This window comes from Candoia aspera, chromosome 6, assembly GCF_035149785.1.
Source record: "Candoia aspera isolate rCanAsp1 chromosome 6, rCanAsp1.hap2, whole genome shotgun sequence".
In the NCBI taxonomy this organism is placed as follows: domain Eukaryota; kingdom Metazoa; phylum Chordata; class Lepidosauria; order Squamata; family Boidae; genus Candoia; species Candoia aspera.
The window spans coordinates 99,429,738-99,449,196 of record NC_086158.1 but is presented as its reverse complement, the minus strand read 5'-3'; the positions used below and the strand labels follow the sequence as shown (position 1 = coordinate 99,449,196).

The 19,459-nt window shown below is 41.4% G+C and overlaps 1 protein-coding gene across 1 annotated transcript in view; it reads right to left on the bottom strand.

Moving 5' to 3' along the window:
* BICC1 (BicC family RNA binding protein 1) overlaps window positions 1–19,459 on the bottom strand; it is a 102,609-nt gene that overhangs the window by 68,689 nt on the left and 14,461 nt on the right. The window contains exon 2 of the mRNA XM_063307748.1: window positions 2,215–2,261. Coding sequence (XP_063163818.1) covers window positions 2,215–2,261 — 47 coding nt within the window. The remainder of the gene's footprint in view (window positions 1–2,214; window positions 2,262–19,459) is intronic.

Genomic DNA, 19,459 nt, shown 5'->3' with positions numbered 1-19,459 from the left:
TCACAGACTCCTGGTTTCTAGCCCAGAACCTTAGGGTAAGATATGATTAAACTGGCTGTTAGAGAACCATGTATCCATGACATTTTTTAAAAAGGGTAGCCAGTGATGATGGAATTATTACTTCAACTGAAAATAATTCAATGACTAAATCATATCAGATACTTCTGAATGTATTTAATCAATCAATATAGATAGCAAACTATAAAAATTTAGATTCCGGGTGGCTTATATAGGATTAAAAAACAGAAAACTGACAACAACAATTCAATAAAGTATAATGCAAGGCAACCAAGGCTCCAACTCATTACTGATGGCATCATCCAGCACCCGGGTCCAATGCCCAGGGAAGAACATGGTTTTCAAGGTTTTACAAAAGGACATTCCAAGTTCAGGGGCCATGCTGTTCCATAGGGCAAATGCTGCAAGAGAGAAAGCTCACCTCCTGGGCCCTACCAGACGACACGGCATAAAACGGGGCATCCCCACCTTGTCAGATCTTGTGGGACAGGTGAAAATGATCTGAGAGAGGCAGTTCTGAAAATCACCCAGCCCTATGCCATGAAGGACTTCACAAGTGGTAATCAGTACCTTGAATTGCTCCTGGAAACCAACCGGGAGCTGGCACGGCTCATAAGCCGCCATGTTACTTGGCTGTGCCACACTGAATCCATAACTACTTGTGCCACCACATTCTAGACCAGTTGCAGCTTCTGAATGGTCTTCAAGGGCAGGTCCATGTAGAGCACATGGCAACAGTCCAACTGTGAGATGACCAAGGCACAATCTAGGAATGGGTGTGATTGTTGCACAAAATGGATTTGTTCAAAGGCCCTCCTGGCCACAGCTGCCACCTGCTCTTTAAGCAAGAGCTTATCTAACTCTGCATCCAGTTTGACTTGAAGAATTAAATTTCTGGTTCAACGTGTTTGTTTTCCCAATTTTTAATAAACTGACAATTCAAATCTAATCACACTTTCAAATAGGATCTTGGCTGATTCACCCAGCCCTCCTTAGAACCCATCTGCAAATATCTGAAATTTCTAACCTTTCTGTCATCCTGTCTTCCCAACAAGATGCATCCATTTTAATTTCTTATTGCGCAATATTCCCCAACTCCCTTCCCCTCACAATTTCAACACAAGTCTTCCAGCCAGACACATGACCCTTGTGAGAAAGTTTATGATTTAGAAAAACTATGGAGTTAAGTTAGGGTCACAGTTACTCAAAGCCACAGCACCGTTGTTCCTGCTATTGCATTCCAGTTCATACAGGGTGGGTTTTGTTTTCTCCTTCCACAAACTTGACTTTTTATTTTACACAACAAAAAGTTTCAACAGACTGAAGAAAACTGCAGAAAGTAAATGAGTAAGCCATGCGCAATTACTCCAAAAGAGCTTTTCTGAAAGGACACCCCCAGTTTCTCTTTCAGCCACAGTACTTTACACGCTACCAAAAATGCAAACTTCTGCAAATTTACATTTTTTTCTGCAATTCACATAAAGATGATAAATACCTCAGTCTAGCTGTGTCAACCAACCACAAGTACTGCATCTCTACAATTACTTTTCCTTCCATCCTTAAATAGCAGTGTACAGCAGGAACAAGAAAAACAAGAACCTTTGTCTTCGACACTGAATGTCTCCAATTCAGGCAGAAGCCAATTATTTTAGGGATTTGTCCCAAAATCCTTACACACACACACACACACACACACACACACACCATTCAGGAGCATCCATGAAAGACCAGCCTAACCACAAAGACCACATTCCTATATATTAGTGACCAAGCTAACCATCATGGAAACGTAATATTATTTTTCTAAACAGAAGAACATCCCAAACTCATTCCTGGCCATTATGAATGGACTTAGAATATTGGGGGGGGGGGGGTATGACTAGAATCTGGATCCATACTGTGGAACTGAATATACACTCCTCAGTCCTAAGATTTGTGCTGTTAGTCAGGAGACCCAGAGAAGATGAAGAGAAGTTTCAGAAGGCTGGGCTCACAGATCTTAGATCGGACATGACCCATCCAGTGGCTTTGTATTATTGCTCAGTGGGAAGGGCTGGTCATGTATGTCTCCACTCTTCTGTAGGTCCTAAGGATCTTGCAAAAACAAGAACTTATTGTCCATTGTGTGCAGGTCTCAGACACAAAAACATTTCTGTTAGTTGCTGCAGGCATACCTATGAACACAGCAGCTCTTACCTTCTGGAAAAAGTCCTCTCCACTCTTCCCCTTTCCTTCAGCAGCAGCTGAAAACAAAATGGCATACGATTAATCAGATATACGGCAACCTCTTTCTCCTTGTTTACTGACCAATCTAGGGCAATCATGGACATCTTTGTGCGGGCTCCTCAAAGCAGTCTGATCTGCCAATGAAAATAGTGTTGATGGCCGAAGTGTATGATTAGACTGAATATTAAAGTTTTTGTGAAATAATCTAGTATGAAAACTCTTCATGTAAATGATGAGAAGACCTTGGCTGATCAGCCATGATTTCATTTTGGAGAACTCTTTTCCCCAAAACTGAAAATGAGAAATATTTTCAGAAAATGAAATGAAATAAATAAGGAGAGCCCAACTCAGTTACATTTCGCTGGATCAGTACCAGATATCTCTGTGTCCAAAAAGTCTACCTCATTTTTCAGGTTTTGGGGGTTATTCATAAATTTTTATACTGCTTCCTGTGGAAAGTATCCCAAAACAGTTTACAAGTATAAATATACATTATAAGCCATACTTTAAAAACAATACAAAAATCCTAGATAGTAAAAAAGCAAGGGAAAAGGGTAAACAAAAGCAGATTTTTTTTTTTCCAGGTGAAGAAAAGGTGTTCAACAGGAACCTAAAAGATATTACCCATGGCATCTCAAGGCCAGGAAGAAGCCATCCAGAAGTTGATTGCTTCCACAGAGAAAGGCTGTCTCACAGAGGCCACAAGATGGCACCCAGTGGTTTTAAGCACACACAGACAAACAATCCATTCCTTCCAGAGGATGATCCTTGCCTTTCCCATTACACTAAAACCAGCCATTTTAGAAGGACATGTGGCTATTGGCTATTTAGTTTCGAAGAACAGCTTGCATTTCCTCCTCTGTTATTAACCCTTCTAGCCTTGTACTGGATCCAAAGAACTACTTTAGGCCAGTTTAAGTGCTTGGGTACATGCTGTGACATGTGGAAATTTTTTTTCCAGCAGCATAAAAACACCATCTGAGATATCAAAGTCTGTCTCGGAGCGATGCTCTGTTTGAACCACTGCCTTCTCAGCTATGCTGAAAGTCATCTTGGGCACAGAGAAAGCTCTGCATGGTTCTCTGGAACCTCACTTAGAGACCTGATATAATCTAATGCTTTTCTTTGGCTTTCACCACTGAAGTCTTTGAACTTCCCTCAATGAATAAACCAAGTCTGTCTGCATCTTCGGGAGTCTCCAGTTACATATCACTTGCATAACTATATTCTGCCCCAAAGAGAACATTTCCAACATACTACACTTGATCACCTCAGCTTGAAAGTGAAATTAAAACTAAACAGAATGTGCTGTGTTTTGTAAAAACACATTGTTGTAGTTTTCAGCCACCGGTACTTAAGCTAATAAGAGGCTAGGAGTGTCTAATTTCTTTCAGTGTGGGAAAATCGGTTTTTGCCAGGCTGAAAGGAAAAGAATACACAAAATGCTAAAATCTCTGTTGGGGCACCACGGTGGCCTTTGGCATTCCCACAGGACCATGCAGACTCTTTGCCCCACCTTTTTTGGACACTTGAAATAAACTCTGACTTTAAAAAAAAAAAAGGAGGGGGGGGGAACTGGCCTGCTGCATCACATATTGTCCACCTCTACCATCATCTTTCTTCCCAAGAAGGCCTCTGGGCCGCATCATGTCTCTTGGAGCGATGGACAACTGCAGTGCAGTGGGGTTTGGGGGGTGGGTTTTTTTTTTCTGCTTGCATTTGGGCAAATCTTTCCTTTGTCTCTTGTTGTGTGTCTTAAAGCAACCAATCTGCGAATGTGCATGCACACACACTCACAGCAACCCTTTTGCAAAAGAACCCACAAAATTGGGGAGGGGGCGATACTGCACATCTTAAAACTGAAAAGACAAAGTGGAAAAAAAAAGTCCTCATAGGCAAACAGCAACTTCAATTTTTAAACCCTACCAGGGGAAAAGTTAGCAAACTAAGAAGAATGCTGGATAAATCCTTGGGCTTTCTGGGCCGCAATTCTGACTCTGGGGTGCGGGAGTAACTGGGCGTTTCCCAACCTCAAAAGGTATTCTTGTTCTCCAGAATAGACCACTCCATTCCACAAAGAGATAACTGGGGGACTAATTTTCCAGAAGGAAACCAGCATGGATTTATAACAACCCTGATCATGATGTAGGGGACTGACACCAAAACTGTCTGATATTCAGTACCTATTAACCTAAAACTTATTCTTTTCTTATCTACTGGGAGTTCAGCTGACCACATTTAGGGAGCCAGATGACCAACTAAACTCAGTTCGTAGGTTGTGATCAAACATGTCTTTCTTCTGCATGAAGAACCCCCAAGAGGTGTTAGGTTTCCCAATTTAAAAAAAATAAATAAAAAAAGAGAAATAAAGGGTGTTGATTCTATAAGCAAAAGATCATCTGGTGGGATTATTTTTCCCTTGCAGCCATTTTTAACCAAAAAATACCGGCTATTTTTCTTTACCTGCCTATGACTGTTCTGCCAATTCTATGGATAAAACTTCTCCAATTTGGATTGTTTTCCACTTTTTACTGACACTGGGGTCACTTCTTTTCCATCACTGCAGGATTCAGAGAATTAAACCTGAGGATGTGGACCAAGCCCTTGCCAGTCAGAAGCCAGCCACCTGGCCGCTTGACTCTGGCCCATCTCGGCTCATGAAAGCAGTCAGAGCTGGACTGGTAGGGGGTGGAAGAAAAGTGTTTCACTAATTGTTGTTAGAACAGGTATTTGTTTTGGCCCTCTTTAAATCTGGACAAGAGTTTCACAGTTGATAACGTAGATATATTTCAGTCAAGCCTTGATTTAGTAGCGGTCACTATGACTGATGGATCCACATCAAGAACCAGACTGGGGAAGTATCTCCTTGTTGGTTCTGCTTTTTGTCTAAAGCAGCTTTCAAAAGAAACCACCAAACTTGATATTTTTGGTTAGATTTTGGGTGCAGCCCTCAACCAGGACATGATGAATGAATGATCTGGAATGCTCCCATCGCCAGAACACAGTTTTTGGCAAATCTATGGTGCTCCACACCTGGGGAATCTTTTTTGCTTCACCATGCTGGCTGTGATAAAGCTTAAACACCCTGAAAGTGATTTGCCTGCATGAGAAAAAAAAAAAACCCTCTGAATTTCTAAGTAATGAATAGAACATCCCCAAAGAATTTGCAAGTTAGCAAAAATTGACCTAAGCTAATGGCCACATGGCTTTTTCTCCTATTATGAAAATATACAAACTTCTGTTAACTTCTGAAATTTAATACACTGAACCTTTTTCCATTACAATATTTATAAAGATTACCGACCCTTTATAAAAAAAGCACTCCATTCTGTATAAATTACAGGTGCGTTGAAAACAGTATCCATTTCTATTCAAATATATATTTGAAGCAATTTGCATTTCAGCTTCACTCTTGTGGTTTCCACAGTTATCATGTAAGATTGCATTTCATATATTTCTCATTTGCAGCCAATACAGGGCTGCAAATGTTCCATCCAAAACTAACAGCAAAAAGTTGAAACAGGCGTTAACGATTACGGTATCCATGAACTTCAAGATCTTGTCTACTATAAACATGAAAAAGTACTACCGAACATTCTCGAGATCAAATTTAAACAAATTATCCGAAAGTTCTAAATAAGTGTTATTGTAATTAAAGTTTATGGCAGCAGCCTCTGGAACATTTCAGAGAAAAGAAAGGCCTATAAAGCTACGGAAACTTTTGTGTAAGGACAGAAATTCTGAAAGCATCATTTGCTTTTCAGTGTACATCTTTCTTTCGTAATCAAAGCCATCCCCAAATATTTCGACGGTGCTGATATCAGCTAAATGAGTCAGTAGCTTTGAATTCTGTAGTGGCTCAGCTGTATTCCTGTCTAGCATTCTGAAATCAGTGGACAATGAAATAATCCAGTATTGAAATATCCATCCAGTGCAGCAAAGGTCCTGGGACTTCTCAGGCAGGTCCATCCTATTTCCTTGGCAAAAGTGCAGAAATGACTTTCCTCCTTTCACGACTTTTTTTTAAACTTCCCAGACTAGCTTGCAGTCCCTGGGATTCCCAGATGCTCTCCCTTTCTAAATCCTAACCTTGTCCAGCTCTGCTTAGCTTCTCAAGATCAGCCAAAGTCAACCAGGAGCTGCCGCCCAACTGGGCAACCCTAATATTGAAGTGTCATATTCCCCTTCATTCAGCAATCTTCCATTTATGGCTTTATGTTTTAATTCTGTCCTTTCATCTGAGTGTCCCATAGCAGTCCATTTTGCAGATTAGTGATGTGGAACCTCTTCCAGTTCCACACTGGTGTAGCTTGTCTAAAGCTTGACCTTGATGTCATGCAAGTGTCCCAAGCCAGACAGAAGCTGAAGGCTCAGAGATTGGGGCCAAATTTATCTGAAAGCTAAATTATTATGGAGAACATACGAACATACCCTATCTAAACTAAAGAGTCACTTTTCTAATGGAATCAAAATCTGTATTTAGTAGCACGGAAATGAAGTCATTGCTGATACAACATCAAAGCAAGGGAAACCTAAATTGTTACAGTATATTTTTGCAGCTGTCTGGACAGAGACATTTTAAAAAGCAAATTGTGAATTCTTGCAGAAGAGGCAATACATTTTTTTCTCTGCAAAAGGCATGTGCCTCGGATCTGAGGAGTCTTAATTTCAGAAACCTGAAAAAATATTGTCAGGAGGGGAAAGAATGCCGATTTCGAGATTAAATTTTAAAAAGCCATGCCTTTTTGGACTGACGGGCTCTCCAGCACCTCAGGTTAAAGATGCAAAGCGTCTTCTCACTGTGAAGAACAAACTTCTTTGCAAGCCTACACAAGGACTCCGTAAGTTTCCAGGGTTGGCTGCCCCAAAGGGAACAGAGGAACGAAAGATTTGGCAAGCCTCGCAGACCGCCTGTGTCTTAGTTCCTACTAGGGATACAGGCGTGGCACATTATCAACCCAGCAGATTTTTTTAAAAGTTATATTTCTGAATGACGCTTAAGTTTATTTTATTCAAAATGGTGCAATAAAAAAAGCCAAATCCCCTGGCCTGTCCTCTATCCTCTAAAATAAACATTTATATTTGGATGCTTTTTAGTTCAGAAGTTTCATGAGACTATCAGAAATAATGTAGGGCTTTCTACATCTGCATAATATAAATTAAATCATGGAGGGGCAACGGGCTTCCTAGGTCCGCGCAAAGCTCCCAAAGGCCCCCTTTCTATGGGCCTCGGACTCCCCCAAATGCGACCACTGGAAATTAACAGCACCGTTTCCTGCCATTTTGAGGCAGGAAGGAAACAAATGTGGTGTAAATTCTAAAACAGGGGAACACACAAAGTTTTCTCCAAAAAAGCGGGGGAAGGTTCAATCTTCATCCATGTATCAACACTTTCCATCACTGCTTGTCTCCTCCACTCCACACCCACCATCCAACATTGACTGAAAGCCTGAAAAAACATTTAATTTTGTAAAAACTTTCTATGCAAGAGTAATTACTAACACAAACGATGTAGAAAAAGTCATGCGCCTTGTACGCTCACCCCCCTGGAAACAGAATAGAAGCTTTCAAAACCCACAAACCAGAATTTGGATCTACAACTCTTTCTGGAGAATCTGCTTACCATGGGGATTTTAAATATGCATGAAAACAAGTCTGAGTACTCTTAATGCATAATGCTGCCAGATAAGAAAATTGTCAAGAATGAAGATAAAACTGCATTTTTATTCCATCTTAAAAAAAAAAAAGGGGGGGGGAGGTATCTAGCACTTCAGACATATTGTGCCTGGCCTGCACGACCAGAGATGGTGACTTGGACCCCAATCGCTGTACTCCTAGTTGCATATCATCTAGCAGTCTGCCCCCTGAAGCTGACTGATGTCCCTCATGCAGTACTGCAAATTAGTGACACCACCTTGATTTTAAAAAGCGTGGCAGTTGGCAAGATAATGGGAGCTTCAATTTTATATATTATGAGATGGGTGGGAAGCACCCCCAACCTGTTGAGAAGGACAGCTGCTTTCCATAACTTCCAGGTTCCAACGCATGTTGGAGAAGGGCAGAGAACTACCCTTGACATCAGCCCTGGGTTGGAGGCACTCACAGCAAACCAGGTTTCTTACTACTTTTGAGGGGGCACTGATGGTCAGGGCAATATCAGGGATGACCCTTCGACCCCAAGGGCCAGTGGCCAAATGAGTCCAGCAAAAATCTGGAGAATCCTGCTAAAAGGGCATTCCCTTTTAGGGAGCATTACAATCCAGTTGGATTACTACAACATGCTCTGCATGGGGCTGCCCTTGAAGAATATTCAGAAACTTCAGCTGGTGCAAAATGCAATGGCACGGGCAGTTATGGGTGCTGGTCACTTGGCCCATGTGCCACTCTGCTCCGTGAGCTGCATTGGCTACCAGTTGGCTTCCAGGAGTGCTGACGGTTACCTTTAAAGCTCTTTGCAGTTTTGGGGCTGGGTTACTAATGGGACCATCTCTCCCCAGTGGTATCTACCCATCCTATGACGTCTGGCAGGAGAGGCATGCTCTGAACCCCATCTGCAAGAAAGTGCCATCTGGTGAGACCCAAGAACAGGGCCTTTTCTGTCATGGTGCCCACCACCCGGAACATCATCCCTCCAGAGATCAGACTTGCAGTGACCCTCCCGGCCTTTCGCGAGGCATTAAAGAGTTGGTTTTGCCGTCAAGCCTAGGTCCCTGATCGTATGGGTGAGCCCGTTTCCTGGTTGCACTGACTGTGGGATGTTGTGAATGTTCTGGCTGCTATTTTATGCTATTTCTCTTGTTTACAGTTTCGGTTCCTGCTGTTATTCTAGTATTTGGTTACTGCTGTTATTCTGTTTTTAATTGTTAGCCACCCAGAGCCACATATATGAGATGGGTGGCCATATAAAAATATAATTCAATACAATTATATGAAAGTAAATAAATCAATAAACCCCATTGCACATGCCCATTATGCATTTCTGGGCAAACTGAAAGCAGCTCTTCACTGATTAACTTTTTTTTAATGGTCCCCATCTAACCAGTGAAACTCTGGGCGGCAAACAAAGAAAAAAATGCAGCACCTAATCCAAATCAGTTTATAAAAACCAAGTTGAGGGGCCCTGATTAAAAATGTCATTGCCAACGTATCGCCCACCTTTATGCCGGAGTTCTGTTAACATCCCAGCCCCAGTGCCTGGGGAATCCTACCCTTTCACAACAAAACACACATCAGTCTGGCATTAAATTTAACAGGACTGAAACACATAAAATTATGGATCAAAATGATTTAATTATTCACCATGACATAGCTCAATTACTACAACATTTGGCCTCAGCACTTCCATACACTCAAAGCATTTCACATTCATTTCCTAGCTTTAATCCTGCAAGGGTGGATATAAGTGACTTAAACAAAATATGAAATTGTGATTTTTAAATACATATCATTAAGAAATGGACACAGCTCAAAGATATATTCATGACCATAAAGCCAAGAAATTACGGTGTTGCACTAGAACTCTATAACCCTACATAATAATTACTGTTTGCATAAAAGACCTGCTCACAAGCTTTTGCCACCTACCAAGATGAATTTTATAAGCTTATATTTTTCTCTACAACTTCCATATTCAGAAAAAGACTTCTACAATTTTATCAAATATTTGTTCTCCAGGAAGTGAATTTGTAAATCAACATGATACTCAATAGCCTGAAATGAGATAATATTCTGCAGTAGTTTCCAAAAACTGAAACTAGTGATGGTTGGAATACCAAGGCCTCTTTTCCCTCACAACTTAAGGCAAAGAACATTTTATTTCCACACAAGCGTGAAAATGCTGAGAAGCAAATGATTAACTTCTAAAAATCTAGTCGAACAAATTAAAAGGACATAAAACCATTGCTGGTTCATTTGCTTACTTCCTTAGAAATGGCCATAAAGATTTTTTTTCCCAGCTCAACAAAATGTGAAGCGATCTGTAGTTCTCAAAACCACCACACCCACAATGGTGTATTTCTGTACTGAAACCACACCAATTGTGTCTGCTGATCAAAACCATCCGGTTGACCACAGGCTCAAATAGACTGGTTAATTTGGTCAGGCAGACAAACATAAGTGGGTCCTCCACTGAGGTCCTTGCCTATAGAGTTAAGTTTTTAAAGGAGATCTTGGGGATCCAGCAGACATGCAATGCAAGTCCTGAAAGATTGAGAGCCATGTGCCACTGAGCAAGATTATTGTGGAGAAGTTATTAAAGGACCAGGATCACCAGCTGACATGTCAAGCAGTAGGAAGAGCCTGGGTTCCCACCTGATCTGCATTACTAAAGGAGTAGTGGAGGACAGCGGTCAGTGATGCAACCTCTCATACACCTCATTATGGAATTGGGTGCCAGGAGCATTTTTTTAAAAATAGATTTTGCTACATTCATTGTCCAACTGAAGTGTGCATTTCTCTAAACTGAGTCAAGTAACAAGCTTGCTGATGATAAACTAATGTTTTAACTTGGATATAGGCCTTTTCCCTTGGAGATAATCGTATAGAAGGCATGCAGGTTTGGCTTCATAAGTATTGGCTGAGGTCAAACTGGATTAGGAACACAACATAAATCAATTGTCAAAGGCGTTCTCTTGGCCAAACTAGCTGCTTGTCTCCTTCACCACTTTTTAACAAGAACACCTCACTAGTCTGCTAAGCAAGGTATTTTTTTCCCTAATTGTATAGAATTACAAGATATATAGTCACTTGAACAATACTTTTACCACTCATCCTCTTCTCAAGAAGACCTGGCATGTTGGACTGTTGACAGCACGTGATTTCAGATGCAGAGACTCTTCCATTTCTCACTGAAACATCCCTCTAGCAAAATATTCCCAGTGTGATTCAAGGGCTTGCTCAAAATCTCTTGCCAAACGGCCTGTTCTTTTCAGAGACACAGGAATTGTACTAATTTGGAAGGAATGTTAGGGCCCTAACAGGAAAAGGCAGCCCTGCTTCTTTAAAAAACCGTCCTGGATATTACTATACATGCTTGCCGCCAGTGTGGATTCCTTACAAAAACAGTGAAGTAAAAACAGCCCCATTCACTTAGCTCAAATGCCCTTTCAAATGCTTTTAAGTCTTCTAACTTCCACCGCATTTATTCCTTAGCAGATCAGGTAGGAGGTGGCTGGGTACCTGTGGGTCACCTGGGCATTCCTCATGAAACAAAGGGAGATCCGTCCCTCCAGGGATCGAAGTAAGTTCCCGCCTGGCATAGTTGCCACTAACAAATCTTCTCTCAATTTGGCACTCTTCTGTTTATTTACTAATGTGACTTAGTGGAATGGGGAGAGACTAGACATTGGCTCAGCATTGATGGAAATGCGCAGGAACAAAAATAAAAGTAAGGTTGACTGTCCAACTTAGTACGTTCATTGTCCAACTGAAGTTTGCATTTCTCTAAACTGAGTCAAGTAACAAGCTTGCTGATGATAAACTAATGTTTTAACTTGGATATAGGCCTTTTCCCTTGGAGATAATTGTATAGAAGGCACGCAGGTTTGGCTTCATAAGTATTGGCTGAGGTCAAACTGGATTAGGAATACAACATAAATCAATTGTCAAAGGTGTTCTCTTGGCCAGACTAGCTGCTTGTCTCCTTAACCACTCCAGGTTGTTATTTGGTTGTTGCCTGGAGCCTTCTTTAAATGAAATTACTATTATTTCAACCAGTCCTGCTGACCCCTGGGGCCCTCCCTTGATTTAACCCTAACCTCCCAGTTCCCTTCATTCAAGCTGAATGTTGGAGCCCCCTTGGATTCTTGACCCTCTTCATCTTATGCCCCCCCTCAGCAATCCAGCTGTTTTAAAACCCTTTGAGGGAGAGGGGCCACTTTTATTGCCATCCCATCCAGGGGTGTCAGGAGGGTATGGCCAAAAAGGGCAAAGAGACAGCAGTGATCATGCGATCAAACCACCATGATACATATAAAAACAGGCAGAGGTTTGATCACATTACCATGGTTACCAACAGGACTTTTTTTTACCATACCCTGTGGACCCAATCAAGATCAACCCTCCACACACACACACGCGCACACGCGCGCACACACACGAGGAGCTGTGCATCCCAGACCAGAGTTGAAAAAAAATCAGGCATCATCCCATCACACTTGTTCAACCTTTGGAAGTTCTTATGAGCAAGTTCCAGCAACATGAACCAGAATGACACAAGAATGCTACAGTATTCTGATTCAAGATGCATCTGGAGAAGACTTCATGACGGGGTACCAGTGGTAAGATCTCCTAACATCTACCTGCCGATACTCACCTGTCTTGTCTGAGACAAAGGCCTCATCTTGCCTCATACTAGAGTTAAATGAAGATGTACAAGGTTGTTCCGAAAAACATTTTGTTGGCCAAATAACACTCTTATTTCCGTAATATGGAAAAAACTATCTTATGAGCCATAATTTATGCAACTATGTTCTCCTACTAGAGCAAGTGAATACTCTTCCTTCTCTTATTTGATAGGTAAATACCATCAACACTTTGGGACCAGAGAAACTAAGCTGCCTGCCTCAAAACTGCCATTCAACTTATTTTCCCTTCACATCATAAAATGCCCAGTTCTGACATACGCGTAGGAAACTTTCAAGTGAAGCCTTAACCAATTAATATTCTGGTCAGAGCTACTCATGGTACTATTTTGTTTCTGTTAATTGTCGATCTTCTTGAAGTAAAGATTGCTGGAAGAACCAGATAAATATCGATTCAGTGGTAGAAAGAGGAGAGCTAGGCCATCATCAGCTCTGGTACAACCTGTTTCATCAAGTCTTCTTTCTCCCCCAATTATCAATCTACAGCCCACAGAACAGGACAAGAGGAAAGAAAGGGTCCTCCACCAGCTGAGAAACCAACAGTTGTTGGGTCCTTCTCCTGTTTCAAACCGCCCTTGTATCCCCTATACTGTAAGTATATCAAACAAAGAGCATTTGGCTGTTTCACAGCTGAGTAACATCTGGTCATTCCAAGAATTATGTGGCATTAAGGTAGGGTGCCAGAGTTTCCTTGCTGTTGTTGTTCTCTACCCAACTCTTTTTCCTTATGTGCCATATGTATTTTAGATTGTAAGGCTGAAGGAAGAAACTGTTATATAAAGCATTCAGGGAGCCTTTCATGGGAAGAGCAAGGTATAAATCCCTAAAGACAGACAGTACAAAACCTACAATAGAAAATCCACTCTACCTGTTTCTTTTCTCCTGTCACCTCAAGCCTGCTTCCAAAACCACATTTCCCAGACCAGTTGACATTTTAATATAAAACATTTCATCTAATTTTTCAGTCCCATCTCATTTCTACATTTACAAGACAAGGAGAGAAAAGGAAAGAGATGGTCAGGCTTTTCTGTTCTTTTTTCCTCTAATTCTAGAAGACAACAGAGACATTCTGTGGCTGAGGAAGGCCCAGAAGAGGCAAAATTTCTGACTCTAGCACAGCAGTAGAAATGGTCAGTGGTACAAGTTTCTGACAAGCTCAGATGAAAGAGAAAGCAGAACAAAACAGAATTGTGCTTTGGTCCAAAAATTAGAGACCTTCAGGATTATTTTTCTAGATATTTGATTTACACATGGCTTTTCACCGAGTTAAAGGGAAATGAGGAAAAAAGAATGAAAAAACTAGAACACCTTTGTGTTTACAGTAGCAAAATTAGCAGGTGAAAATTTAATAGTTTGATAATAAGGCCATGTAAGTACACTGTCAAAACCCTCCTTAAATGGCTGTGGAATATCAGACTTTCCTCTTCATCCTTCAAATCTAAATTATCCTAAGGATTCTACTGATTTTTGGTTTTTTTCTGGCTGCATTTAATATCCAAAGTGACTCATTTGGCCTTATGAAAAACATGAAGCTGCCCGGCAAGAGCACTCTCACTGAGTTTCCCACTAAATTACAGGTTAGAGGTATTATGTAACCTTCCTTCAACTTTTTAAAACAGAGGCATTTTTAGGGGTTCAAGTTTGCAGCAGACAGAGAATCATGCGCACAAAGACAAAAGCTGTGTTGCAAATTGTGCATAGGGCTATAAGCCCTGATAAAGCCATATGACTCTAGAGAAAGGAGGCAAAGGATCTTTAGTGACCACTAGTGGTGAGCAAGCTGTTGATACTGGAGCTCTCCCCATTTCAAAATGGCAAGACTTTATTAGAAGAGCAGAAACCACTTATAGTTATGAATTCCATTTTTAAGCTGCTTCTTACTCAGTGTCAAGGTGAAATTAAAATGTGCATCAGAGCACCATCCCTGCCCTGCAAATATGACCAAGTTTCAGTTCCTCTAGACCAGTGTTTCTCAACCTTGGCCACTTGAAGATGAGTGGACTTCAAACTATGCTGGCTGGGGAATTCTGGGAGTTGAAGTCCACTCATCTTCAAGTGGCCATGGTTGAGAAACACTGCTCTAAACAGTATGTTGAACAGCTAAGCTTTTCTTCCATCCTCCTCCTCTTACAATAGCCATTTATTATGATTTTTGCCAGAAGCAAGAAGACTCCAGCAGAAGACTGCTCACAAACATCCTCCTCAATATCGGCTCCTTTGACCTCCTGCACTGTGAAGCTGGCTTGCTTTCAGAATTGCCCAAAGCCAACAACGCAATCCCCAGACCTCAGAAATTTGGGGCTTCAGCCAACTGATTGCTTATTATAAAGAAGCACAATCAGATAAGCTACAAAGCCAAGAATGTCTTCTAATTAATGGTAACTGACCCTTTTTATTGTATATCGTGGAAGCATCTGATTATCCAAATGAGAAGCAGAAACCCAACCTACTTTTAGAAGAAGGCATGACCAGCACTTCAGTGGTCTGATAAAAACATAATTCTTGGTTTGCAAACTGTGCCAAGCCATTGTTTTATTCATGAAGACCCTACTACCATTATTCACCTAACTTCTAAGCCAACATCAAAATCAGCAAGCCACATCATATCTTAGCATGAAGTGGAGACATCACAGCATTCCTCCAAATCACAGACATGTCAAGTCCTACAGGGCTACAAACTCAGGAACAAGAACCAACCACTTGGATTTCCTGAAAGATATTTATCGCTAGTAGGATAATGTTACAGAATCTTGAAAGCCTGCCAAAGCAATTCTCCAGATCAACTTATACCTAGCAAAGTGACTTAGTCTCTTTCTCAACTCCCCCCCACGTCCCCTTCCCTGGACTCAGGAATCTTTTTTGTAATGTCGAACTCCCTCCTGTAATGGTTCTGCTCCCTCCTCTACATCCCTCCCTCCATGTTGCATTAGACATTTCATCACACTGCCAAAGCATAAGCCATGGTTGGGGAACAATCCCCTAATAGTGGTAACCTCAGTTGTTTGATTGAGACATCCTGGCAAATTCTATAGTTATAAAAGCCTGGAAAGAGAAGAAGGAAGTGAGCAACACAGATACTCAGAAGAGGACCGGGGACTTGATGCGCGTCATTAGAAGGTGCAAAATGCTTTGACCTTGAGTGAAACATGTCACAGCTCACAATTGCAGTCTTCAGTATCCAGAAATAAATGGCCAGATGTTCTCCTTAAAAAAATCAAAGCATTCAGAAAACCTCGTTGGGGAGATGGGTTAATTGATAGGACTGCTAAAAAGAGAGTGGCCCATTTTGTCCTCCAGTCTGTGGCTGAATAACCCAGGGAGTTTGCTCAAAGACATTGAGAAGGTATTTGTAGTTTGCTCAGAGAACTGCACAGATTGGACCAAGGATGAGGGCAGCCTTCTGTCCCCATTACTTCCTGTAGACATTTTGTTTTCAGAAAAGAAAGTAAGTTCTAAAGAGTCATCCACAATTTGGATGGTAGGCAGCAAAAACTCTTGCTCCACAATTGAGCTCAATTTCCACTGTTTCATGTTTTGAGCTCAGAACCCTGGAAGTACTGCATTAGAAGAAAACTCAGGCCTGCACACTCAATATTTTTTATTCCAATGGAATACTTCCATTGTTCTAAGGCTCGAAATAAACATGTTTTCCCTTTTGCACACACTGCTAGTGCAATCACAAGCAGTTGTTAAAGAGGCACAAGGGACACAGGCCTAGGACAACTGAACACAGCCCTCCCTTCTGAACTACTCCTATAACAGTGCACTATTAGTGATTCAGCAGTATCTGGCAGCCAAATTCCAGGCCAGAGATTTATAAACTTGAACTGTTCTAGCTGACATCTGCAGCTGGTACAATGCAAGTTTCCAATACCTGCTCTGAAGACTGGCTTCTCATACATCTACAGTGGAAACAGTGCTTTAGAAATAGCCTCAACCATGGTATCATCCAATGTGATCTGCAAAGAATTTTAGGGATGAGAACTTGCTGCTAATGCCAGTTACAATCTTCAGTGCCATTAGTTATCACGCAAGCAAATTTTAATTTAAAAAGTTAGCAAACCTGGATGTCATCCAAAAATGAAACCAAGTGAGACGGGGGGGGGGGGGGGGAAGAGTCCACAAGACATTTTTAATATTCCACTTTGTGACCTATTTCAAGAAGTGCCCCAAAATGGCTATGAACTAACACTGCCAGCATGTTGAGATCCACTTTCGTAGAATAGTTCTCTCACAAAAATAAGGCATTTTTGCAAATACGTATTTTCTCAGAGAAGAGGTATTTTAAAACACATGGATATGGTGCAAATTTTGGAAAAGTGCTAAATTTCAGTGGAGGCTCTATTCTAATCCCCACATTAAGCCCGAAGGCAGAGATCAGCCAATTCATACCAGAAATGTTTAGAACGGATTTTTATTTATCAATAGGCCTTACTTTATACTGCAACATCCCCAACAGCTGAAAACACAGGACAAAAATTACACAGCAAATATCTTAAAAACCAAAAATATATCCGTATAGGAATCTGCCAAGGCTAAGGTTTAGCCCAGGGTTTCTCAGCCACCTTAAGATGTGTGGACTTCAACTCCCAGAAGTGGCTGGCTGGGGAATTCTGGGAGTTGAAGTCCACACATCTTAAAGTGGCCAAGGCTGAGAAACCCTGAGGTAGAGGCTGGCACTACTGAACCTGGAAACCAAAAATCTACAATACTGCTATCTGCTACCAGTCTTCTACAAAGAAAGATTCTGGTTTCTGTGTGCACAGATTATAGTAATGTGAAAGGTGCCCTGTGCCAGCACCGAGTCATGTCTGACCCTTTGGCGGGGACACTGCTTTCGCAACACTTTCTTGGCAGACTATAGAGCGGGGTGGCTTGCCATTGCCTCCCCCAGTCGTCACCTTCCCCAGCAAGCAAGCCGGGTGCTCATTTTACCGACCTCGGGAGGATGGAAGGCTGAGTCGGCCTGAGCCGGCCACCCGAGAGAGAATCCAGCTTCCGCTGGGATCGAACTCGAATTGTGGGGAGAGTTTCAGTTGCAGTCCTGCCACCTACCCCTCTGCGCCACATGAGGCTTCTATTCCATGCTATAGTAAAGATAATATTTCAAAATGAGGACGAGAAGTTTAGAAGTTCCTCTTTCGGACAGCCACATTAGCAGATGGACAATTCATACATTGGCTGAAACTGAAGAATGAGTGTGTAAAGAGGAGGAGGAGGAAGAGGAGGAGGATTTACAAACTGCTCAGTCCAGAAGCTCATATCCAACACAGTATTAAACATAATATAATTAGGAAATATCAAACTGTATTGGAAGGAAAGCTCAAGTATTGATATTCGTTTGCCCTATGGATAATTGTAGAATAGTAGAACAGTTTTTATGTTGTAAAGAACTTGAAGGAATAGAACTTGGCCTTGGCTGACTTGGTGATGAAGGTGAAAGGTCCCCTGTGAGCACTGAGTCATGTCTGACCCTTTGGAGGGATGCTGCTTTCACAACATTTTCTTGGCGGACTATAGTGGGGTGGCTTGCCAGTGCCTTCCCCGGTTGTCACCTTCCCCAGCACAGATTATATATATTGACTAAGCTTTATCATTTAGAGCAATCATGTTTTGCATGTTGCAGAATACTTCTCAATGACCTGGTCACCTGTGGTGAACGAAAATATTTTCAAATGATTATGCAAGGAATCCTTACAACAACTGGATAATGTTTAGCTTAATAAGTAGTAGTGGAGAAGTCTTAATGTGCATGGACTGGCAAATATTTGTATATGCTTACTTATATATATATAAGCTTCTCCATGCTTTCCAAATTAATTTGAGGGTCCATACCATAAAGTGTATGCAAATACAATACAATAACAGATGCATATTAAAATATTAATTTAAAAAAAGGACATCTACCTGTCCTGGATAAGATATAATAGTTAAATGTCCAAGTAATCCACAATCAGCTACTAAAATTCCTTCAAAGACATTGTAGTGGAATAGCAAAGTCCTTAGGATGGAAGGGTGCAGATCTCCACTTCCTTCTGCTAGAAGCCCTTTACAGTAGGTCTTCACATCCCAGCCCCCTTCCTGTTTGGGGCCAGTGACCTAGTACTTTTAGCTGCCAGCATCTAAGATCCAGGAGACACCATACCTGATACCTTCAATCCCAGGTGTGAGAGGAATAGGACTCTCCAACCTGTGCTGTTTTCTCTGGCAATAAAACAGTTTAAAAAGCAAAACAAAAAGTGGAATAATTTCTACAGCAACATTCATGGCTACAGAGTGCTGAGGTAAGCAACTAGAGAAATCAGCCTTTCTTCTTTCCCTTGGGAGATAGACCAATCTCCTAAGAGATAAATAAAAGCAAACTCTATTAAAAACAAAAGCATCAAATATAACGCCCTTTCTAACTTAACCAAAATGCAGACCTTCAGTGTTGAAGGAGATAAATACAGAACTGCCTCAATAAAACAGCTGTTTGTTAGTAAGTTTTAAAGGTCCTCTAAAATAAGACACAGTGTCTCAGTTAGAACACAAGATGTTCCTACTGAGATAGACTTCGCTTGTTTGCTGCCCCCAAATTTCCATTAAAAAGAGATGGGGGAGATGAGTTCCAAGTTAATATATAGAGCACAAGTGATCTGAAGGAAGGGAAATACTGTATACAACCTGATGTGTACCTAAAAAGCTGAAGGACACATTATGACTGAGCATGGACAGAGAAATAAAAAATACTGGACTTCTACAGCACAGAAAAACAAATCTAACAGAAACTCATGGCCAGACCCATCCTTTTGCACGGGTGGGGCTTCAAGTAAGTCTTGACACGTGGTGACTGGAATACATGGTCACAATCCATG